The sequence below is a fragment of the Grus americana genome, chromosome 4 (assembly GCF_028858705.1).
Source record: "Grus americana isolate bGruAme1 chromosome 4, bGruAme1.mat, whole genome shotgun sequence".
NCBI classification, from domain to species: Eukaryota; Metazoa; Chordata; class Aves; order Gruiformes; family Gruidae; genus Grus; species Grus americana.
The window spans coordinates 24,527,650-24,549,325 of NC_072855.1; the positions used below are offsets into that span (position 1 = coordinate 24,527,650).

At 36.1% G+C, this 21,676-nt stretch overlaps 1 protein-coding gene across 1 annotated transcript; it reads left to right on the forward strand.

Annotated features, from left to right (window-relative positions):
• Positions 1-415: 415 nt before the first annotated feature.
• DTHD1 (death domain containing 1) lies at positions 416-20,532 on the forward strand. The gene is given in 11 exon segments (XM_054823886.1): positions 416-733; positions 4,443-4,477; positions 4,480-5,296; positions 5,800-6,130; positions 6,808-6,987; positions 7,802-8,046; positions 10,191-10,355; positions 10,916-11,205; positions 12,507-12,751; positions 19,361-19,418; positions 20,013-20,532. Coding segments are annotated over 11 exon segments (2,937 nt in total). The 5' UTR covers positions 416-452; the 3' UTR covers positions 20,303-20,532.
• Positions 20,533-21,676: the final 1,144 nt, after the last annotated feature.

Below are 21,676 nucleotides of genomic sequence, written 5' to 3' on the forward strand. Positions count from 1 at the left end.
TACAACATTTAATGTTAGCTTGCAATGAAAACACGTCCTCATGTTGGTGACTATATAATTCTGAATTCACAATTAGGCTTGATTTCGTAAGTACTGATCATTTACAGCCACAAAAGTGAGAAATTGCTCAGAGCTCCTGAAATTTACGTCACTGCTGCAGAACCAATTTACATAATCTCCCTTAAAGGTGCATGGTGTACATTGGCATCTCTTGGCAATCCTTGTCTGTAGTTACAGAAGAGCCACTCCTTTCTGTCACCTAGGAACTTTTTAATAGTCAACATCAACTCAGAGTTTCTGAGTTAGAGTTTGATTTTTGTGCATGTGCATAATACAGTACTTTTTAAAGTGCTGTTTAGGCTACTAAACAGCGTAGCCATCTGAACCAAGGACAAAACCTTGTGGAAGTGTTTGAGCAGAAGAAAATTGTAATAGTATATTCTGAACATAAAATGGAAATGGCTGAAGGTAAGATTACACCTGCAGGCAAATCAGGCCAACTCCTGGAGAAAATCTGGCACCTAAACTTCCCAGCGAGAGATGCGCTTCTGAAAAGTGATCTGGATAATGAAGGTACAGCAGAGTATGTGCTTAGACTGATCTCTTTAACAAAAGAGCTGAGCAGATCTCTCAGCCAGCAGCTGGAGAATGTTACAGAAAGTATCCAAGACACCTGCCATTTGCTGAGTGCTCTCCATGACAAACACAAGGAATTGACTGCAAGTCCAGGCAAGTATGGAGGGACTTACCTGTAAACAGAATGGACAGGGTATATTGGATGCTAAGTTCTGCCGTGTGATGATGTTGGGGGACCTTTTCATTTGTTAGTATTTCAGTATTTGGTCATTCATTAGACCAAATGAATTAATATTTAAACAGTCATATCACAGTGTTTTTGAGCCTATTACATGAGATTCAATAGGAGACTCATAATGCTCATTATGTGAGGGGAAAAAAAAAAACCTAAACAGAATTGTTCCAAAGTTTTATGTATATTATACTTTCGTGGGTTTATCTTGGCTACACACCAGATGCCCACCCAGGTCCCCCTCCTCAACAGGACGGGGGGAGAAAATAAGATGGAAAAGCTCATGGGTCAATATAAAGACAGGCAAATCAATTGCTACTTACCATCATGGGCAAAATGGCCTCGACTTAAAGAAAAAAATTAATTTAATTTATTGCCAATTGAAACAGATTTGGTGAGAAACAAAGGCAAAAATTAAAACATCGCCTTTCCCTCTCTCTCCTTTTTTTCCAGGCTCACCTTCACTCCCTCATTCCCAACTCCTCTACCTCCTCCTGTCCCAAGGAGCACAGGGGGATGGGGAATGGGGGTAGTAGTCAGTCCATAAAAGTTGCCCTCTGCCACTCCTTCCTCCTCACACTCTTCCATGCTCCACCATGGGTCCTTCCCACAGCCCACAGTTCCTGTCAGGAAAAGCTGGGCTCTCCACAGGCTGCAGTGCCTTCAGGGAATATCTACCTGCTCCAGCATGGGGTCCTCCACAGGCTGCAGAGTGGATATCTGCTCCAGCCTGGTCTCCCATGGGCTGCAAGGGAATCTCCGCTCCATGCCTGGAGCACCTCCTCCCCTCCTTCTTCTCCGGCCTTTGTGTTGGCAGGGCTGTTTCTCACACTTTTTTATTCACTCCTCACTGCTCTCTGGTGTTCTTGCCCTTTCTTAAATATGTTTTCACGGAGGGAGCACCAGCTTCGCTGACAGGCTCAGCTCAGTCCAGCAGTTGGTCTGTTGCGGAGCTGGTTGGAACTGGACAGAACTGGCCAGAACCAGCTGTCTGGCCTCCTCCTCCTCAGGGAGGCCCCTGCAGCCCCCGCCGCCAGCACTTCAACAAATAAACCCAATATATATAGTCTACAGTTCTCTACAAGTAACAACAAAGTTAAAAAGATGACAGTAAAAGTAAGAAAGACTTCTGCCATCTTAGGGCACAGGTAAACACATGGAATTTAATTTCTTGCGTTTATAATAATGATGTGGATATAATAATGGTGTTGTTTATTGTGAGGACCAAATCCAGATTTTTATTCCTGAAAAAATGCAGGATCATTTTGTGACAAATGAAACAACTCCCTTTCCTCAGAAACAACATCTTAGCAAACATTCATCAAAGCAGAAAAGAGAACTAACATTTCTGCATGTAATAATGGTCTAACAGCATGATGCATAGATAGAGAGAGAGACTCCAGGCAGAAATCTTTAGCTCTGCCTGTGTTTATGAGTCTTTGTTCTACAGGTTTACAAAGTGTCTGCAATAATAAAAGAACATTTTTTGTAAAAAAAGGGACCTACTTCCAGGGTCCAACATAAAGCTAACTTTGCCCTGTTGGCCTCATGGCCTATGTGATTATTTTATTTTATTTTTTTTCAGATTTCTAAGAATTCACTATCATTTTCCTTCCAAAAAGCTACTTTTCCTCATCTGACACTTTCCCATAAAACAGTCAGCAAAAAGGTTTGAAGACAGTTACATAAAAAACTGCCACTGTATTCTAAAGCCATGTTATCGAATATCAAAAAAACACAGCAAAGTGTTAGAAAAGCGGTGGTGACGGGGGGGGTAACACAAAAGGCGGCTTATTTTGAGGTTAACCTTGTAACAGAATGCAAAAAAGTGTCTTTTCATGCAACACAATTGGGTAGGGTAAAGTTAGAAGGCCATATCTTTGCTTGGCTTTAAGCACTGCAGGATTAGAAAAGTGACATTCACAGCATAGGAAAATGCCACTGTTTCAGATGACTCTGTTATCTTCAAATTTGATTTTAGTGAAGTTTAAAGAGCTGCACAATTTGTTTTGGGGTTTTTTATTTTTTTTTAGAGAATGCAAAATTCAGGGAGGAAATAGGTTAATTTTGTCAACTTTGCCTTACAGTGAGACTGGGAAGTGATCTTTTACAACCTCTTATGCAAACAAAGCTATGTTATTTCAAATCTTTTTTTTTTATTTCTCAGCCCTGTTAAACTATTTAGAAGTTCTTCACTATTGTAAAAGTGCTCCTGGAAAAACAGCAGTACCTTAGAACAAATATTTTGTTTCTTTGAACTACCAGTGGAAAAAAATATATTAAAAATGTGTTTGCACTTTTTTTCTTCTTTTTCTCTTTCTTCACAAAATATAGTCAAAATCCAATAACAAGTCATTTGGGAATTGAGAAAGTATTGCAAAGGAATAATTTTTAGACTGAGTTCAACAAGAAAAACCTTTATTCTGAACTGTACTCTTTGTAGGTTTAAAATAATCAGATGCAAATAAAGATGAAAGGCCTGTCTAGATCATATAATATCACACATTGATGTGTGATGACATTCTTGCTCAATAAAATTATTTTCCAAGTTTAAAACCTTGATATATTGATTTACCTCATAAGATATTATTGAAAAAAGTGAATGTAAACCAGTGGTTTCCTGTAAGACTTTTATGAGCTCTTTCTATTGTCCTTCCCCTGTGTGTCTCTGTCCGTTGTAAGTGGAGAGCACACCATACTGTGTTTCATTCTGTACAGTTTTCTTATTTGTATCAACTTTCACTGGATTTAACCTGGAAAACAAAGCTTTGCAGGATCTCATGCAGCAAACAGAAATAAGCAAGAAATTTTCTGAGAGGTTTGCAATATACCTAACTGAGGAAAACACAGTTCCCGTTATAGAGATTGACAGCATAAGGCGAGGGGAGAAAAAGTAATACATCTGAAATCCTTGGTGAGAATATCTGGAAGGATTTCTAAGAAAAAGTGTAAGATAAGAAAAATGAGGGATCATAAAATAAATAGGTTAAAGATAAAACCTTACATGAATGGCACATAGTGATTTTGTGCATTTTGTGTGTCCTTCTTCACCAAGTGTTTTAAGTTATATGCAAGAGCAACCTCCACCATTCCTATAAGTGGATGCTACAAACTGCTGAACTTCGATACTGTATATGTGCTGGTGGTTTTGTGTTATCCTCTATTCTCCATAGCAAAAATTCAAAGCTGCTAAGCATGTTTAATATTGAGCTCATGTATAACAGTTTTATCAGAGACCCATGCGTTAGAACCTTGCAGGATTCAATTTTAGGAAATATATATAATTAATGTTTAGTTTTAAAGCTATTCCCAAATTGATTTGAATATTATTTACCAATTCCATGCTTTAGATTGATTGTCATTATGAATTTAGCTAGTGTCTGATCATTAGAAAGGTGTTCATTAGAGTTGCCACAGTAGTACTTTGACAAATACACAGTTGTACTTGGACAAGTATACAAATGTACTTGTCTGTATTCAATTCTTCAGAAATTCACTGAAACTGAATAGCAATAAATGCAGAAAATATTAAATGGAAGCGAGGAAATACATTGTGCTTCATGTATTGAATGGCATTATGGAATTAGGTGGAATTCATTAGGTATGTCTATTGAGTTTTCACATTTTTGGCTAGCTTTCATAGCAAAATTCAATTGGTTACCTATTTTTTCCCTCAGAGTACAATGGAATTATAGATTGTCTGCAGAAAGTGAAGGATTTTATGATAAATACAGTCTCACACCTTCAAGAGGCAGAAAATAAACTTTATGCTGCCAGCTGCACACAAGGTGATGATTCTGAGATCCAGACTGCTCAAAATGCTTCTAGAGAGACAGATGTGTGTTTTTCTGAAGGAGAAGCAATAGCGTCTGTGCAAGCATCTTGTAGTCCCACTCAGAAATCTCAAAGAAGTCCTTCCCTGAACAGGACTGAAAGTCAGAATATGAATCAAATCCAGCCAAGCGAAACTAAAACTGTGGAAAAAGACATTGTTGCATCATCAGCTGAAAACGTATCTGCTGGAGAACAGGATGTTAGCAGAGAACCTCCAATGAAAAAGGAGAATGGTGAACACAGACTGCTATTGAACTCTGTTACAGAGAAAAAAGATTGCAATGGAAAAGATAAACCTCATGGAGGTAGCTCTGTTACTGAAAAGTCTCCAGAACTGGCTTTTCAAGATGCTACGAGCAGTAGTGAAGGCATTGTACCTGGGACATTGAAAGAGATTTATGACATAACTGTCACAAATATTTTTGAACATAAAAAAAAGGCAGTAGTCAAAGAATCTTCAAAAGGGGTAGAAAGTGAAGAACATAGACTGATAGAACAAATGGAAGACAGTAAAATGGAGACAAATCATGAGATTTGTAGGAATGACCTAATAACCTTCACATCTTCAGCACAAACATGTGATCTCACTACTGTGAATCCTTCTACGAATGATTCAGAAGAAATAAAAAAATCTAGGCACTGGATGTACAAAGAGTAAGCACGTATTCTTTTTAGGAACAGATATACATTAATACTGCTTATTAGCATACATATAAACATCTGTGGGCCAAGAACTCAATATGCATGTATTGAACAGCTGCCATGGCCATGCACATAATAACAATTTACAACTTAAACATGTACAGTGAAGATCTTCCATTTCATCTAAACTGTAACTTTCTATTTGATCGCTTTTTTTTTTTCCCCCAGAGAGGAACTGAGTCATGGCCAGTAAAGTCAATAATTCCCAAATTGTTGGAAATCAGTAGGAAAGGATCCCATTAGTCAGTTTTATAATAATTCTTAAGTTGTTCTGAAACAAGCTAAACATAAAAAATTTCATTATTTTTCCCATCTATTAAAAAAATTCTATTTTTATGAATGATCTGTTTATGCTGCAGTGTAGCACATCATTATAGTAAAGTATTTAATTAAAAATGCAAGACACCTCCCCACCCAAAATACAAAGACTAATATTTTATATTCTTTTTCTCCAGATTTCTAGTGGGAAAGAGTAGTAAGAATGAATGTGAAGTAGCTTGTTTTATTAAAGCCCCTGCAACTGCTCTGGAGAATCTGAAGTGTAAGATAGTCAATGACGCTAGTTCCTTGGTGGTGGATGATTCTGAGGAGCTGGTCAGCAATGTCATCTGTATTGAATGCTCTGATTATGAGAAAACAATCCCTTTCCCTATCAACATTGCAATCCCGTTTACTTCGTGCTTCAGAGGAAATTATCGGGAGATTATGGTGAAGGTGACTGATAGGAACTTTCAATCAAACTACTTAACTCCTATTTCTTTGGAGGGATTCCAAGGAAACCATAAGGTTGGTAACCTGTCCTCTAAGCATTGTAAAAACATCATTCCAGGTTCCCAGTTAAGCCCTTGTGGAGTTATACAAGTAAAGTTGTCATTATTAAGACATATTGGCCACTATGTGGGGTTAAATTGAACTTTTCTTCCTACTTTCTCAAGAACTAATTCTATTTGAAACCTAGTATTTAACAAGGTCATTTTTTTCACTTGTAATGTCAAGGCAAGTGCTTGATCCCACAATACTAATGATTGAGTAATGGTTCATGATTTTTGTAAATAAGTGTAATACATTTAATTATTTAATAAAAGTAAAAACTTAAGGGAAATTATTTTGCAATAAGATCACAGAGAAGTAACACAATGATGTATGTATGAGTCCAAACTCCATCTCAAAGACAGACGATGGTTCTTTTTTATAACTGCAGAAGAATTGCATTGGGCCATATTCGTCACCCAGTTTACAAGCTTATTTCATTTCACCGCAGTCATACACTGGAAAATTAATGACATCTCATGATGATTAGAGATCACCAGATAACTGGGCATCCAGGTGGCAGTAATATTTAATTTGTTTTCATTTCACACCTTGTTCTATACATAATGTTGTCTTCTCAAAATGCTAATCCGCTGTGGAACACAGCTTCCTTTCCCTCCAAAGTACTCTAACACCACATTCTCTTCATGCAGGAAACCTTTGCGGAAGTGAAAATTTATCAGCTGGGTTTTTTTTCTGTGTTGTCCTGCTTAAAGAAAGAAACATTTACTGTTCCAAAGGTAGGACTCTCACAAAAGCTGAGCATGGATTCTAGAATCTCTTTCTATTACCATCCAGAAACATTCAGTTCTCCAGCACCCATGCAGTTAAAGGTGAGCTTGAAATACAAAATACTTGTTCCATAAGTCTGTTATCTGATTACTTCTGAAGCAATGATGCCAATAATGTTAAAGGGCAACGTGTTCCATTATTAGAAGTGAAAAGGGAGTGCAGCTCCACATCCTGTATGCACAGGAAGTGGTTTCCTGTCAACCTTGCTAAAACCACATAATATAGTTAGTAGTCAATATGTCTAGCTAAAAAGAAGAACCATCTATGTTTGTTTGATATACTTTAGAAAATACAGTTGTTTTCAACTCCAAACTTCAACTGCTTGGCCCAGTGTTTAAGCTAATGAAACAATTTTTCTCACCTGACCTTCATCATTTGTACCAGGCGGTGAAACAGAAGGTTTTGTCACCTCTTAGTCTTAGGCTGAGAATAATCTCAAAATTGGCTTCAATTATAATGTGTTTCTCCATTCCCCCATAAAAAACATTGATTCTGAAGTACAGAGAAGCTAAAATTAATAGTGAAAAAATTACAGATTTGGAAAAAATCTTAGAAAATTATCAAACTATGAGGGAGCTCAGGAGTCTCAAACCTTGAACTTAAAGCAGGAACAAAACAATCAAAATGTTTTAGTCAGTAAAGGTTCTGGGGTTTGAAGACTTTCAAGCACTTGGTTGTGCATTGTATAAAGTGCTGATACATCGGTAGGGTTGTTCCTGGGTTATAAGAGGACCCTAAAGGTTCTGTGATAGTCTAATCCAATTACAAAAGATAAATCAATTTGTAAAAACTCAGGCATGAAACAGAAGATTTATTAATTTGTAAATTAATTGTACAAATGATTTCCATATTTAGGTTCAGCCAATTGAACCATCATTGGTTTCGACACTGAAAGCAAGACATGATATGTACTACTCAGTGGTATCTACTAGTGCACTGGTTTATGTCCAGCATCCTTCAGCCCAACCATTTCACAGCTCATTCACTATTACTCTACCCTGTCCTCCGAACCCAGAAAAAAAGAGGCAAGGAGATGAGAGAGAACATGCGAGAGCCCTTAGTGCTACTGTAAAGAGGGTTGCTACAGCGTACCATCCTTGGTAAGAACAACTTCACTACAAATTCAGTATTTTCAAAATATCAAAATGAATTAGTTTTAACAGTTACTGATTAATAATTTTTGGTATTAAAAATGTGTTAGTTCCTTAATACAGTCTGCTATACTTAGAAAAATTGTTAGAAACACTAGAGCAAATCCCCACAATTCTCATGTTATAGCTCCACCAGGAAAATTCATATTTCCAAAGCATTTGATGTATAATCTTTAAATATGCTTACCACAGAATTTCTAGCAGGAGTCTGGATGAAAAATGTGTGGGTTTTTTCAGGAAGAAATGTTCAGCCATTTTCACCAAAGGCAAACATTTAACATAGAGAATAACCATGTCTCAAAGCTGCCGTGCTCATTATTTTACCGTTCAGGGGTTTGGCTACCCTGGCCTTTGAATTTTGTGGTCTCTTCTTCTACACGTTCCAATGGCTACCTGAGTCTAAATTTCTGACACAATGATTTGGCATAGGTCAGTTTTGTGGTAACTGCTATGTTAGACAAAGGCCCAGACTTTTCCAAAGCACTCACTACAAAATTTCTAAAACTTAGACCATTTGGAATATCTTAAAAAGGCATTAAAACATGGGGACTCCTAAAAAAAACCCCTGTAAGTTTCAGTTGTTAACTGGCAGTTCAATAAAATTTATCCATCATGCAAACTTACTGGTGCAAAAAAGGCCAAAGTTGACCTAATCTGTTTTGACAGTCAGCAAAATAAATAGTATTTTTACCATCTCCTGCAGGTAAAAAAAATCAATCTGAACTGACCATTTGATTGTTGTCCTTACAGTTCTGCTACCGTGGGCAACTCCAGGTTCAGAAAGGCTTTCTGGGATTTCTTGGTAGGGACTAGCTTGGGAGAAGAGTCAGCTTTGAAGTACTTCTATTTGAGGTCATTAAAGAGTTAGCTTATTCATACTGTGCTAAATATTATCTTTTACATAATTCATCTATATGCGAAGATTATGATTATCTTGAAAATAAGCAAGCTACAGATGGAGAAGGCAGGCAATATTCTAGCCTTTCTTTTCTGAAAAACTTCTCAGATCATGTTTTAAAGAACTTGCCTTCACACTGGTCTCTTAGACTATACATCAATCTTTATCACAAACTTCAGATTTGGGCAGGGTGCCCATGTCAGTTTACAGGAGATTTAAATTTCATTTCCTGTACCAGAAGCGTTTCATTGTGTGGCAATACCCTCGTGGCATCTGTCTGTTCTTAATACCAGTCTAAGTGGCACTTTAGATCCCCAGTCAAAGCATATCCATGAAAAGACGATGGCTTGATTGCTTATTTCTATACAAATTCCTTAGAAAATGATACCAACATTTTCCTGTATTTGTACATAGGCTGAGGCTGCATGCTTGAGAAATGCTTAGGCTGTCCTGTCTGCAGTATTTTCTTGTTTGGATTGTACATAGGGTGTGCATTTGAGGTGAACGGGTTATTCACATCCAGTTTTAAAAAATAGATAAGGAGGGGTGTGCATGAGAGAAGAGTTATGGGCTTCTGTAAAAAAAAACTTCATGTTTCATTCATGAGGATAAATTAGCTAGACCACGTCATGTCACAGTTTCTTCATTCTGAGTGTGATATCAAAGTAATCACCTGATTTGAAGAGAAGCTACTTTTATTTTCTCTGTTGAAAGAGATAATGGGTAGCAGTCATTCTCTGAATTCCTTTGTGGTTACTGAGTAATATTTGATTCTGGAAGAAAAGGTGGGTTGTTGGGGGTGGTTTTTTCTTTGTTTTGTTTTTTTTCAGATACCTGCTTTTAGAGAATCTAAATCTTGATGACTGACTCAAAAAACAATCCATAATAATTACTGTGCATGATATTAAATGACAGATTAAACTGTATTCATTTAGATAGAAACCTTTCTTTTTCTTTTTTTTTTTTTTAACCTTTTTATGGAGAATTGAAAAAAATAAAAATCTCTCTTAGCAATTATATCACTTATGTACTCTGGAGTATAGTTCCAGATGTAGATTTTCATCTACAAGGTGGGAAAAACAGTTGTAGTCATCAAGGAAAGCAGAAGGGAAAGCAAAGCTACAAATACAAGGTTAGTCTTTCTGTAGGATCTGTTTTTCATTATATTTTTTCCTGTAATTCCTTGGCTTTCCAGGGCTGCGAGTGCTTCTGTGAGAAAAAATGGGGAAAATCTCAGTGATACTTTGAAATTATTAGGTTGCAGAAACAAAGAAGAGGGGTGGAAGGTGTTTGATGATGTTATTATCCAGAATGCACGGAATGGGCTTGTATCATTTGAATTAAATGAGCATTTAGAAAGGTAATGTATGAATAATTTTATAAAATTCCATTTACTAAAATATTTACTTTCAAGTGTACAGATCAATAGAAATTAGTATAGTTAAGAAATCATTCACCATTAAGTATTAACTTGCCAGCATCTCTTTATTCCACTTTTCAGTATAAGATCACTTAGATTCGTTACTCATAATTACAGAAAATATAAATTTGTTTAAATATTTTTTCATCCATAGACTGTACACATCGTAATATATACAAATATTGAAGCAGATATTAATCTTTATTTGAAAATGCGATTTAGCTCTCTAACTACAAAACCATAATATTTTTTGGAATTTCTTATTAAGAAATACTATCTTACTTTCATCTAAAAGTTGCATGTATTTGAATTCATGGATACAGAGTCAATATACTCTACAGAAGCAGGCAAATTTCCACCCTTTCATGTGTTGGAAACAAGAATGAAAAGGAGGTAGCAAAAGGTATTATTTTGCATATTAAATTGTTAGAAGTTGTTAAAATGATTTAAGATAGAGCTATTTATTTTCTTGCCTTTTTTTTTTTTTTTTTTTAATACAGCTTTGTTGTCATTCGCCTTTCGTTCCTCTTGGAAAACACGTATCTTCTCCTCTTTGCTCATGCTCTGGAAGAAGCTGTCTGTAGCACAATGGCTAATGTGATACTGTATCGGAAAAGAGAAAACCCATATGAAATAGTAGTTTTGCTATCTGCATCCAAAGATCTGACCTGGGAACTTCAAAATCTCCATGAGGAGGGCTACTTTGGTCCCCCAGAACCTACACAGCAGTTCTCATTAAGAGAAGGAGAGCAGATTCATTTTAGATTTAGAGGCAATATTTTTGCTTCAGGTAAAGTAATTAATTCATGCATTTGGATGAACATTATCAATCACTTCAGCTGTTCAGAAATACTGTATGTGAACATTAGTAGATTGTGCTTAGTCACAGCACATTTAGTTATTTCAGTGTTTTATTTCTTGTAAATGATAGGTACATGGAACCACACGGGAAACTGCTCTAACTGAAAAATCAAATGTACTAGATGAACAAGATCCTGAGCAACCTGCTCTAGATGACCCTGCTTTGAGCAGGGGGGGGAGTTGAACAAGGTGATCTTCAGAGATCTCTTCCAACCTCTGCCATTCTGTGAAACCTGGTCCCTCGGAAACTGCTGGCATTTTATCTTTTATTTCAAAAGGACAGGATTCCATCAATGGCTTTTCAATATAGAGAATATTTGATAGGAATTAAACAGATTCCAAACAAAAAGAAATAGTCTGCTATTTTATCCATGCAAATTCATTTAAAGTGAGCAAGATTAAAAACTGAAACCCAGGGCAAAATGTTGCTTTTTGTGAGTTGCACTGTGAATCGAGGTGATGAGAGAGAGTTGTTAATGCTGTTTCCATTAGGAGCCTCAAAAATTCCATACAGTGGCTGCCACCATTCAGAGATTTGCTTAAAGGGAGAAGAGATGAGAATCCTAAAAAAAATTTTCACCCAAAATTACCTATAGTCTCTTCTGTCAGTTTTGGAAAGAATGGATAAATATATATTTGGCCCTCTGAACATTTTGTACATGAACTCTCCCATTGAAAACTCCGTTTACCATAAAGAAAGGATTATTCTTCAAAAAGAGAAGTCTCCAGCCCCCAAGGAATGCCCACTTAGCTATGCGAAGGATAGTGTTATAGATGTATCAATTAAAATGGAATTACAAATCCTAGAACTACACCTACCTCTCTGCCCCTGTTGATTTTCTTGTTACAGATAGACATCCATCCATCCTGAATAACGAGAAAGCATATACTTCTAATTCCATTCACACCACCATTTTATTTCTCTCTGTGTTATGTACTTTATCTCCTTCTGTGTTCTTTACTTTTCAACTTGTATCACAGCCTTCACCACTTATTCCTTATACCAAAAATTCAGGTGCTAAGACAGCTAACTATGAAGACATTTCAACTACTGAAGCAGGCTGGCAGGAACGTTTGAACTTCAAATGTTCAAGTAAAAATAATGATAAAGAACAACCAAATGTTAGGTGATTAGCCCTATTTGACTCACCCTAATGAATTATTTTAGATGTCATACATCTAAATACAGTGTAAAAAATATTTTTTTTCTTTTTTTTGTATGAACTGCAGAGAATGGAAAAGATTTTGGAAAAGTCTACAGGCTGGTTTTTCATTCACAAAGACGACCCAGGCTGGAGCTCCAAATTAAAGAAGTGGATGAATTTGGTAACCACAGCTCACCACATTACAAAGGAACAGCAGTGTTTTATAAAATTAGCAGAGAGATGATAACCAAGGAATGGGAACAACCCTTGCCATTTGGTGAATATCAACACCAATCGCCACTGTGTAAATTAGCACTAACGTTGCCAAAGGTGGGTTTCTCACTTGATAATGTTAGAGATCTTTCCCTTTTTCCCTTACCACATATTTATTAGGTAAAAAGGATCTTGGTATGATTTTTGCTTTACAGACACACACAGGAGTCACTGATGGAGCTGTTCAGATCCATCAGCAATATACAAACACTCTCATAATTTCTTTTAGCAGGTGGAAGGGACCCTCATCCAAGCACGAGCATGGAAAAAAATGTTTAGCAAAAGTTTTTCACACATTTGCTCTCCCCAAATGGTATGGCCCTAAGAAGTTATTACTTAAGTTTCAGTTACATAATTCTCATATCCTTGTCTCGGGAGTGCAGAACTGCAAATTATAGGAGTATTAAATGGTTCATGTAACCTGTCTTTCTCCTGTCACCTGATTCTCCTATTATGCCTGATAAGCCTCTGCAATACAGCCATGCGGGCAATTATCTCCATCTGTGGTGAAAGCTATTGCTACATAAATTAATCTTTAATATTGCTGTAATGAAATATCATTGTAGTCTTTTCAAGGAGCCTACATATCATCACGCTATATTGTACAAAATGCTGTCGCTAGACTACTGCTATCAAATTTGCATACATTTTAATACCAAACTATGTACAGTAACACTTGGTCTAAATCTCTAGTGACAAGCAATAGCATCTCTCTCTTTTTGAATTTAATTGACTTCACTCTTCCTTAAGCTATCACCTGCAAAATCATCTTTTATTTCCTAAGCATACCTCTTGATTTCTCTCTCATCTCCACTGTCTCAAGTAAAAATTAAGAACAGTTAAGTGCAGAAGATTTTAAAAGGAGATCTCTTTCAGTGACAAACTCCATATAAAATGTAAGTTTTCTTTTCAGAATCACATGCTTTCAAGCATTTTGCTTTTCCACAGGGCTAGCATTCCATATGCAGTATTCACAGAGAGGGAAATACAAACTCTTGAGGTCCAGTGGGATGATTAAAAAAATAATAATTAAAAAAAAATATCTGTGGCACACCCTAGGCATCAGTTAGTTTTCTTCCATCCACCTGCCTAGCTTCTATCCCACTGTTCTACTTTATTTTATCTTACTGTGTCATAAGAATAAGATTTAGAGGATTTAACAGCATTTATTAAACCACAAAGATAATTATCAAGTATCTTAGATTTGGATTGGCATACATGGTCTACTGCTGTAAATATTAATCCATATGTGTTCTATTTGGACTTTTCAAAGTAATTATTTCTGAGTACCCCTTTTCTCCACTAAATTTAAGGCCACATTTCCTCTTTCCCAGCGTGGCTGAGATCTTGAAGTCTGGTCAGTCTGTATAAGTCTGTGAGAATATATAATATATGTGGCTACACAGTAGCACCCAGGTAGCCTATGCATTTAAATGGAAATAAACAGAGAAGCTGTATAACATGATCATTGCTGGTAACTTAGAAATTAGAAATGAACTAAAACCTCAGGAATGGTGATCGCCTTTGGGAGTATTTTCTCTACATCTGTTTTTTGACTAGTAGCTCTACTTTCAAGTGAATCAGTTCAAGCACAGATGATCCAAGTTTGATGCACAAAAAGTCTGCTTAGAGAGACAGAGTTATTGTATCATTTCAGAAAAATCAGTGTTTCAGCTTCTTGTAAATAATTTTTCTTTTGCTTCTTGTAACTATATTTTAAGAGGTGCATTTCAAAGGAGCCAGAATCTTCATTAAACACAAATATTAGGCCAAAAAAAATTGATCAAAATTATTGAAAACATTTGCATATTGATATCTTTTTCATTATGTGATTTGTATTTTCTGTCTTACACAGAATAAAATTCCTCTCTAGAGAAGGTAGAAAAACTTCAAAATAACATCTTCCCTTGTGTTGTAAGTCATCGTAATACACAAAATGTTATACTTATAGTTAGTGAACCCTCTGACTTTTTGATCTATCTTCTATGCTGGATGGGTAGAATAATAATTTAAAATGGATAATGCCTAACGTCAGGGTTTTTTAATAGAGAGGAAATATTTCTTAATGATTTAGCTATTTTAGTTATCATCTTTTTGAAGAATTGTAAAACATCAGTGAAGCTGGTTATTTGACTTCAGTGAATAATTAGTAAATTAAATACAACATACCTTACTATTGGTATATAAATACGGAAGGAATCTCTCCCACACCACTATCTAGTGGTATGTAACATTCATTAAGACAAAGTTATAATGTTGTTCGCTCTTTTGCTCTTCTTTGGCTCATTGTCAGCCAACTAAATCTTGAATTCCATACTGAACAAACTGACAGAAATTTTAAGAACAAAAAATATTCTCTTTTGGCTTTTTTGCTGGCTGAAAGAGGAAAAAAGAGTAGGAAAAAACAATTGGTTTTCTCAAGGGGAGATGATTACTAGTAAAGTCCCACACAGATCCATACTAACATATGCATCAGAAACTTTTGAATAATTAAGTGAAAAGTCTGATGACAGGACAAAATATTCAGAATACTAAAGTTGTGTGTGAAGAATCACAGAATATGGTGATACTGAGTGACTAGAAAATAAACTAGATAATTTAGATGTCAATAAGTGGCTCATACCTAATTTTATACTGATAGACCCCAAATTACCTATTACGACTCAAAAAAAAAGAAAAAAAAGAAAGATCTTTGGTCATTTTGCTTTCTGAAAACTTCCAGAACATTCAGCAGCAAATACAAAGGTAAGCAAAATGTTCCAGATAAGTAGAGAACAAAACTGACAACAAGATCATGCCATATATCTATGAGGCATCCACATCATGACTGCACTCTGCAGTTCTGGTCACAGAACTCAGAAAGAGGATTTGGAAGAGGAAAGAAAGAAGTTATCAGAAACATGGAGTGGTTCTAGGTAGAGAGACAATACATTGGTAACAACACTTCAGGCAGTTTCGACAGAAATTGAAATATTGTATTCACTGATGAAAATTAAGGAGGAACTGAAAAATGAATTATTATTATCCCCTTTCACGAGATATAAGAATAACAATATTGGTAAGTGGCAGGTATAACCAGTAATATAAAAGAACATACTTTTTACATACAAAAATAGTCAAAAGTTGAACCCATTTGAACAGGATATTTGAGCAGTTAAAAATGTGTTTGAGCTAGAAATGGAATTGAGTGGAAGAGAGACAGAACCATATATTAAACATAATGATCCAGATGCAATTAAATGCCAGAGCAATGAAAAGGAAATTCTAATTACTTACCGTATCTTATTCTGTGTTCTAAAATTATTAACAGTGATGAAAGCACTGACAGTAAAAATTAACATAAGAACTTTTATCCTGTTTTTACTATCCATGATCTGAACAATGTATTTGAATCAGATATATCTTCACATTTAGGTGTGTTTTCTAATGAATAAAAGAAATAGAAAGAAATAGTTAAAATTGTATGAGAAAACACAGTTAGGGAGGAATTTAATGAACTAATTATACAAACAACTACACCGGCCATCTGTCAAATGCAACTGCTATTTACCACTTCATTAAAGTACAAGTCTTGTGTTAATATTCATATGATATGAACCAAGACTAGCACTGTCCATAATTAGTCATGTGCTGACGCTATTAATATATATCGCCAAAGTGCCTAGAACTGTCTGACCACATTCATCTGTGTAGACATACAATCAAGCAATGATCCTTCAGTTTTGCTAGTTTCTATCACATGTATACTACTACAGTACAGCAATTAAGCTGCCCCAAAGGCTCCAGGGAGATCTTATAGCAGCCTTCCTGTAGGACCTAAAGGGGGCCTACAGGAAAGCTGGAGAGGAACTGTTTACAAGGGCATGGAGTGATAGGACAAGGGGTAATGGCTTTAAACTAACAGAGGGTAGATTTAGATTAGATATTAGGAAGAAATTCTTCACTGTGAGGGTGGTGGTGAGGCACTGGGACAGGTTGCCCAGAGAGGTTGTGGATGCCCCCTCCCTGGAAGTGTTCAAGGCCAGGTTGGATGTGGCTTTGGGCAACTTGGTCTAGTGGAGGGTGTCCCTGCCCATGGCAGGGGGGTTGGACTAGATGATCTTTAAGGTCCCCTCCAGCCCACACCATTCTATGATTCTGTTTGTTTTTGGGGGGTTTTGGGGGGTTGTTTGTTTGTTGTGGGGTTTTTTTTTCCCCCCAGATGATTGAGTTAGAACCACCCAGAGTGCCTGATTTTTGGTTGTTACAAAGACAGATGGAATCTTTTCAAGGCAACCATTCTGACTACATTTTCACTTATTTCTGTAAAATTCCCACCTAAATTTCTGTTGAATTGTGCAGAGAAGACAGTAACTACATAGATTGTAAGCCATTTTTATGTATGTGCCCACATTATCCACTCTCTTACAAATATATTTCTAACAGTGGTGAAAGCAGTGGTTATTTACTTTGTATGCAACCATTCACATCAGTTTTTAGTTTAAACATGCTATACTTGTACAGAAGTAAGCTGATCTTCAATAACAATTCCTATTTATGGAGCTTTCATTTCTTCAGCATTAGAAAGCACTGTTTGGTCACACCTGTTATTTTCAACACAAGTTAAATACGGTGGATTAGGTTCTGATGTCAAGTATGTATGTGCATATCAGTAATATTTCTACTGATTTCAAAGCAGTTGTATCTATGTGAAACTGGGCTAAATTGTTTAAAATATTAATTTCTCCTTTTCTGTCTGTCCTGTTTAATATGCTGCTGGAGTCTGGTCACATCTGAGAGGTCCATTTGACAGAGCACTTCAGTATTACTGGCTGAAATCAGAATGCTTTGCAAAAAGAGATTGTTGTAATACATACAAGCATTATCAAATTACTATTCTGCTGAAGTTTTATGTCTAATGACTGTCTAACAGCAAAATTGCATGTGATCCTCTTCTTCAGAAAGGCTTAGCTAATTGAAGGGCCTTCCAGACTAGAAAACTGCTTTGACCGCTAAGAGTATTTTACTTACGCTGCCAACAAGAAGAGCAGGGCCACATGCCAGTGCAGCTGAACCATGGGTGAATTTAGCGCTTCACCACAGATATTTAATCTTTAAAGGCAGATTTAATGTTTTAGATCTAATGCATTGTATATTATTACACTATTTCTAGACAATACTCATTTTCAATTCTTATCATTTTTACTACTATTTTAACATTAAGTAGCATAAAGTGGTTCAGATTAAAGTCAATGCATGGGTAATTGAGTTCATCTACAATAACTTTGAAAATCTCATATAGACCTTTGAGGTGCTAAATTCTCATTAATGAATGAAAATAAGTTTAAATATAAATGCATAATTAAACAAAGCCAAGGAAAGCCGAGTCTTGGAAGAAAAACAATGCCCCCTTCTGGAAGAGCTTTCTATTCCCTTTATTTTGATGGGGTTTTTTAGCCATGTTATGCTATCTTCACACTAGGGCACATCCACTGACAGCATTGCTGCAGAAGCATGCAAGACAAGGCAGATTCAGATCTCAAGATGAGTATGGCACAGGATGGTTTTGCACCACCAAGCAGTACATGCTCTGGGCATCCTGCGCACACTGAAACCCCCTGCCAGGATGACTGAGTACAATATATAAAGTCTGTATTATAAAAGTATTTAAGATAAGCTCAATAAGGCTCTGGCTCAGTCTGCCCAGCAGGAAAAGGTGAGTAGTTTATCCAGTCAGAGTTTCATGCTCTTAATTCACAAATGGAAAAAAAGAAACTCAGTGAATAAACCTGGAACAAGTCTCACAGGGAAAGCTGTGCATAAACAGCCAGGAAACACAACTGAATGTGTGTGGAAAATGTAACACGGACACTTAAAGAGGACAATTACAGCTTTTAACAAAAAAAGAGCTGAAATTCACTTGATAGAAATTAATCTCTTCTTGTGCTCAGTGCTTATGTAAGTGATTTCTTGTTCCATACAGCGTAGGAAACAACAGTGAAGCCCACATGATTTTCCTCTTTCTCAGTCAAAGGGGAGAAGGACAGAGTACTGTTTTCTTTCTCTCCAGTGTTCAGAAGAAAGAGGAAGAACTCTGTACTTTCAATGGAATTTGTCTTTTGAGTTCTGATGATTATTAGTGATTTATAATTAAAAGCTGAACCATGTAAAATGAATCACTCTTGCTACAAACATAGTATGATTTGTAGACCTAACAACAGTTACTACGTACCTAGAAACTGTTATTTTCCTGGAAACAGTATGGTATGCACACAGTTCTAAAAAGACGACAGAGACAGCAAGACAAAGTTAGTGCAATATTCAAAATTAGAACCCATTTCATGTAGAAAGGTTCCATACAGATTTTCTATACACCCAGTTTCAATGCACCAGTCATGACATAATGCTACCGATCAAACATTTATAAAATTGCATAAATTATAAACTTTTTTATAAGATGCAATAAACATTCATTTGGTGTAAACAGACTTAGTGTCATTATTTTAATAGCTGTATACTGATTTTTACCTGCTGATGATGTTAAGTGGTTTTTAATAATGACACAAATCCTCTGTGTAGGTAGGACCAATATTAAATGCTGATTTACTTCAATCCACCTCCATATCCTACACCTCATTCCTTAATCATTCAGTCATTTCTCTTTCCTCAATGTATTTTCTTTGATAGCATGAAAAGTTGATCAACCGTCCACGAAGCACAAACAGAATTTCTTCTGATTCATCAGGTAAGAACACATACATAATATATTAATATCAATATAAATAATAGATATATTTGCTACTTACTTTTTTTAAATGCCAAGATTTGTTTCAGCTGTAACTGACATTTTAAAATGCCATGTTCATGAACCAAAGTAGCTAATGTGTAAAAAGATATTCAAAGAAAGAAAAAGTCATCTGTTTACCAGGTAATGCAAAAGCTCTGGTAAGATAATGTTGTGGTGGAGTACTTGAGCAGCATGTAATTTTCTGTATGAGAAGGTTCAGTTTGTACTGGAAAGCTCCAGAGTAAGTTATGTATCAGTTATAGGAAATGCCCAGAACCTTTTATCTTATTGCTCGCTTTCCCCACGCAATTCCAAAAGTTATAGATCATTGCTGAATCTGCTCTTGACTAAATTCACTTCATGTCTAATGTAGTTTTGGTAACTGCACTGAGGAGTAAGAAGTGATGATGTTTCCATTAAAGTAAAACCCAAACCATATTTAGTTGAGGAGTTCACTCACTGAGCTTCCAGCTTTAGAAAGCTTTTCAAAAGAAAGAAAGATTTACATAGCAGAAGAATAACACTCTTAATTTACTAATTTTTGCCCTTCAGAGGCCCTGTGGGACAACTTGCTATACTGGCTTGCAGAAGAGCTTGCAGAAGATAATACATCATTGCTTGCTTTATGCTTACCTGTTCGGCGGAGCGTACTTCAGCTTGTTAGGCTGAAGTGCCCTGATAATTTAACACACCAGATCTATGAGCTGCTTTGCTGCTGGAAAAAGTCCCTTCCAAGGTCGGCCGATAAACAGCAGCTCCTGTCTCGCTATTTGCGGAAGAGTGGCAGAAGTGATCTTTCAGAAGAACTTCGTTTTAAGTGGCAAAATAAAGCGTTTGCTTGACAGAATCACTGGCAACTAACAGCCCTATATCTATTCTTTCTTGTTGAAAGGTGTGAATATTTCCGTGATGTGTGGTATGAACAAGTGACAAGGATACCGGTTGGGGAATCAGGCTGCTTACTTATTTACTTTGCAACCTCTTTACTAAAGCAAAGTATAATAGCAATGTCCTTGCTTGCTAAAAGTGAACATTTCTCCTGTGGAAAAGAGATATTGAAAATACAGGTATGAAGGATTATACACTGGTCTGCATAGGTTTCTAAGGACTTGCAGGTACCATACTCAATTGACACAGAACCATATTTCTACATACTTTAAATACTAGGAATTATTCACTATATCAAAATCTCAGGAATCATTCCATGATATATGGATTACTCTACAACCAGTAATAATAGTTACCAGGTTCTTTAGAGGAAAGCATAATAAATCATTGCAATTCACAGACAGAGGAAATTTCTTCTTACTTTCAGGTATTGTTAGTAATTAATCCTGACTTTTATATTCTCAGTAAATGTTTTTATCCTTGTGAATGTCATAGCAGATTTCAGTGCTACCGCATGTGAATATCTAATCTGTAATACCAGAATTTACTAGATTTGTTGCCTCACTTTTATCTATCACAGTAGTGGGGGTTTTTCAGGTTAACATTAAGTTTGGAAAAATTATTCCTTCATTTAAGTTTTAAAACATAGTGTTTTGAAATTTCATTCATTATACTGGGTTCTTGTATTGAAGGTACTGTTAATAAACGAGTCTAAAAACTCATTTCTTTCTTAGAATGCTAAGTAAGACTAACCTAATTTTTAAAAGTAAGAGCAATAGCATGGTTGGACTTTTTAAACTGTGTTTCTACTGAAATAATATTCTAATTGACAGTCTTCTGTTGCTGTTGTATTGCAATCCACCTTGTACAACACACCACAAATTTCTTGAAACGCTAAACTTCTGCATTTCTGTTTAAGGTTCAACATAGCTAGCAAGTGCCAATGAATCATTCAATTCTGGGAGAAAGCCGACCGCTTGGTATTTTCACATACAAATATACAAGTATCAATTTGTGACTACACAGGTTCTGACATCTGTGTGGCTTCTCTATTGCTCTAGCAATGTGCAGTAGATGCAGCTCTTTCTTCAGGTCCACCTGCGTATAGTTATTTGTTAGTTACTGCTATTCTTCTGGATTCAATGCACCAATTATTTTCTTCTTTCAACCCCCTCCTCCCCTCCCTTTAGTAATATAATATAAACTTTAAATATTAGTCTAAATCTAAAAGTTTATTAATAATTTAGACTATTTAGAATCCCTGTATGTCTTGCTGACAAATCTTAATTGTGATACACATTGCCAGTCTGCATATTTTTTCTTCAGAG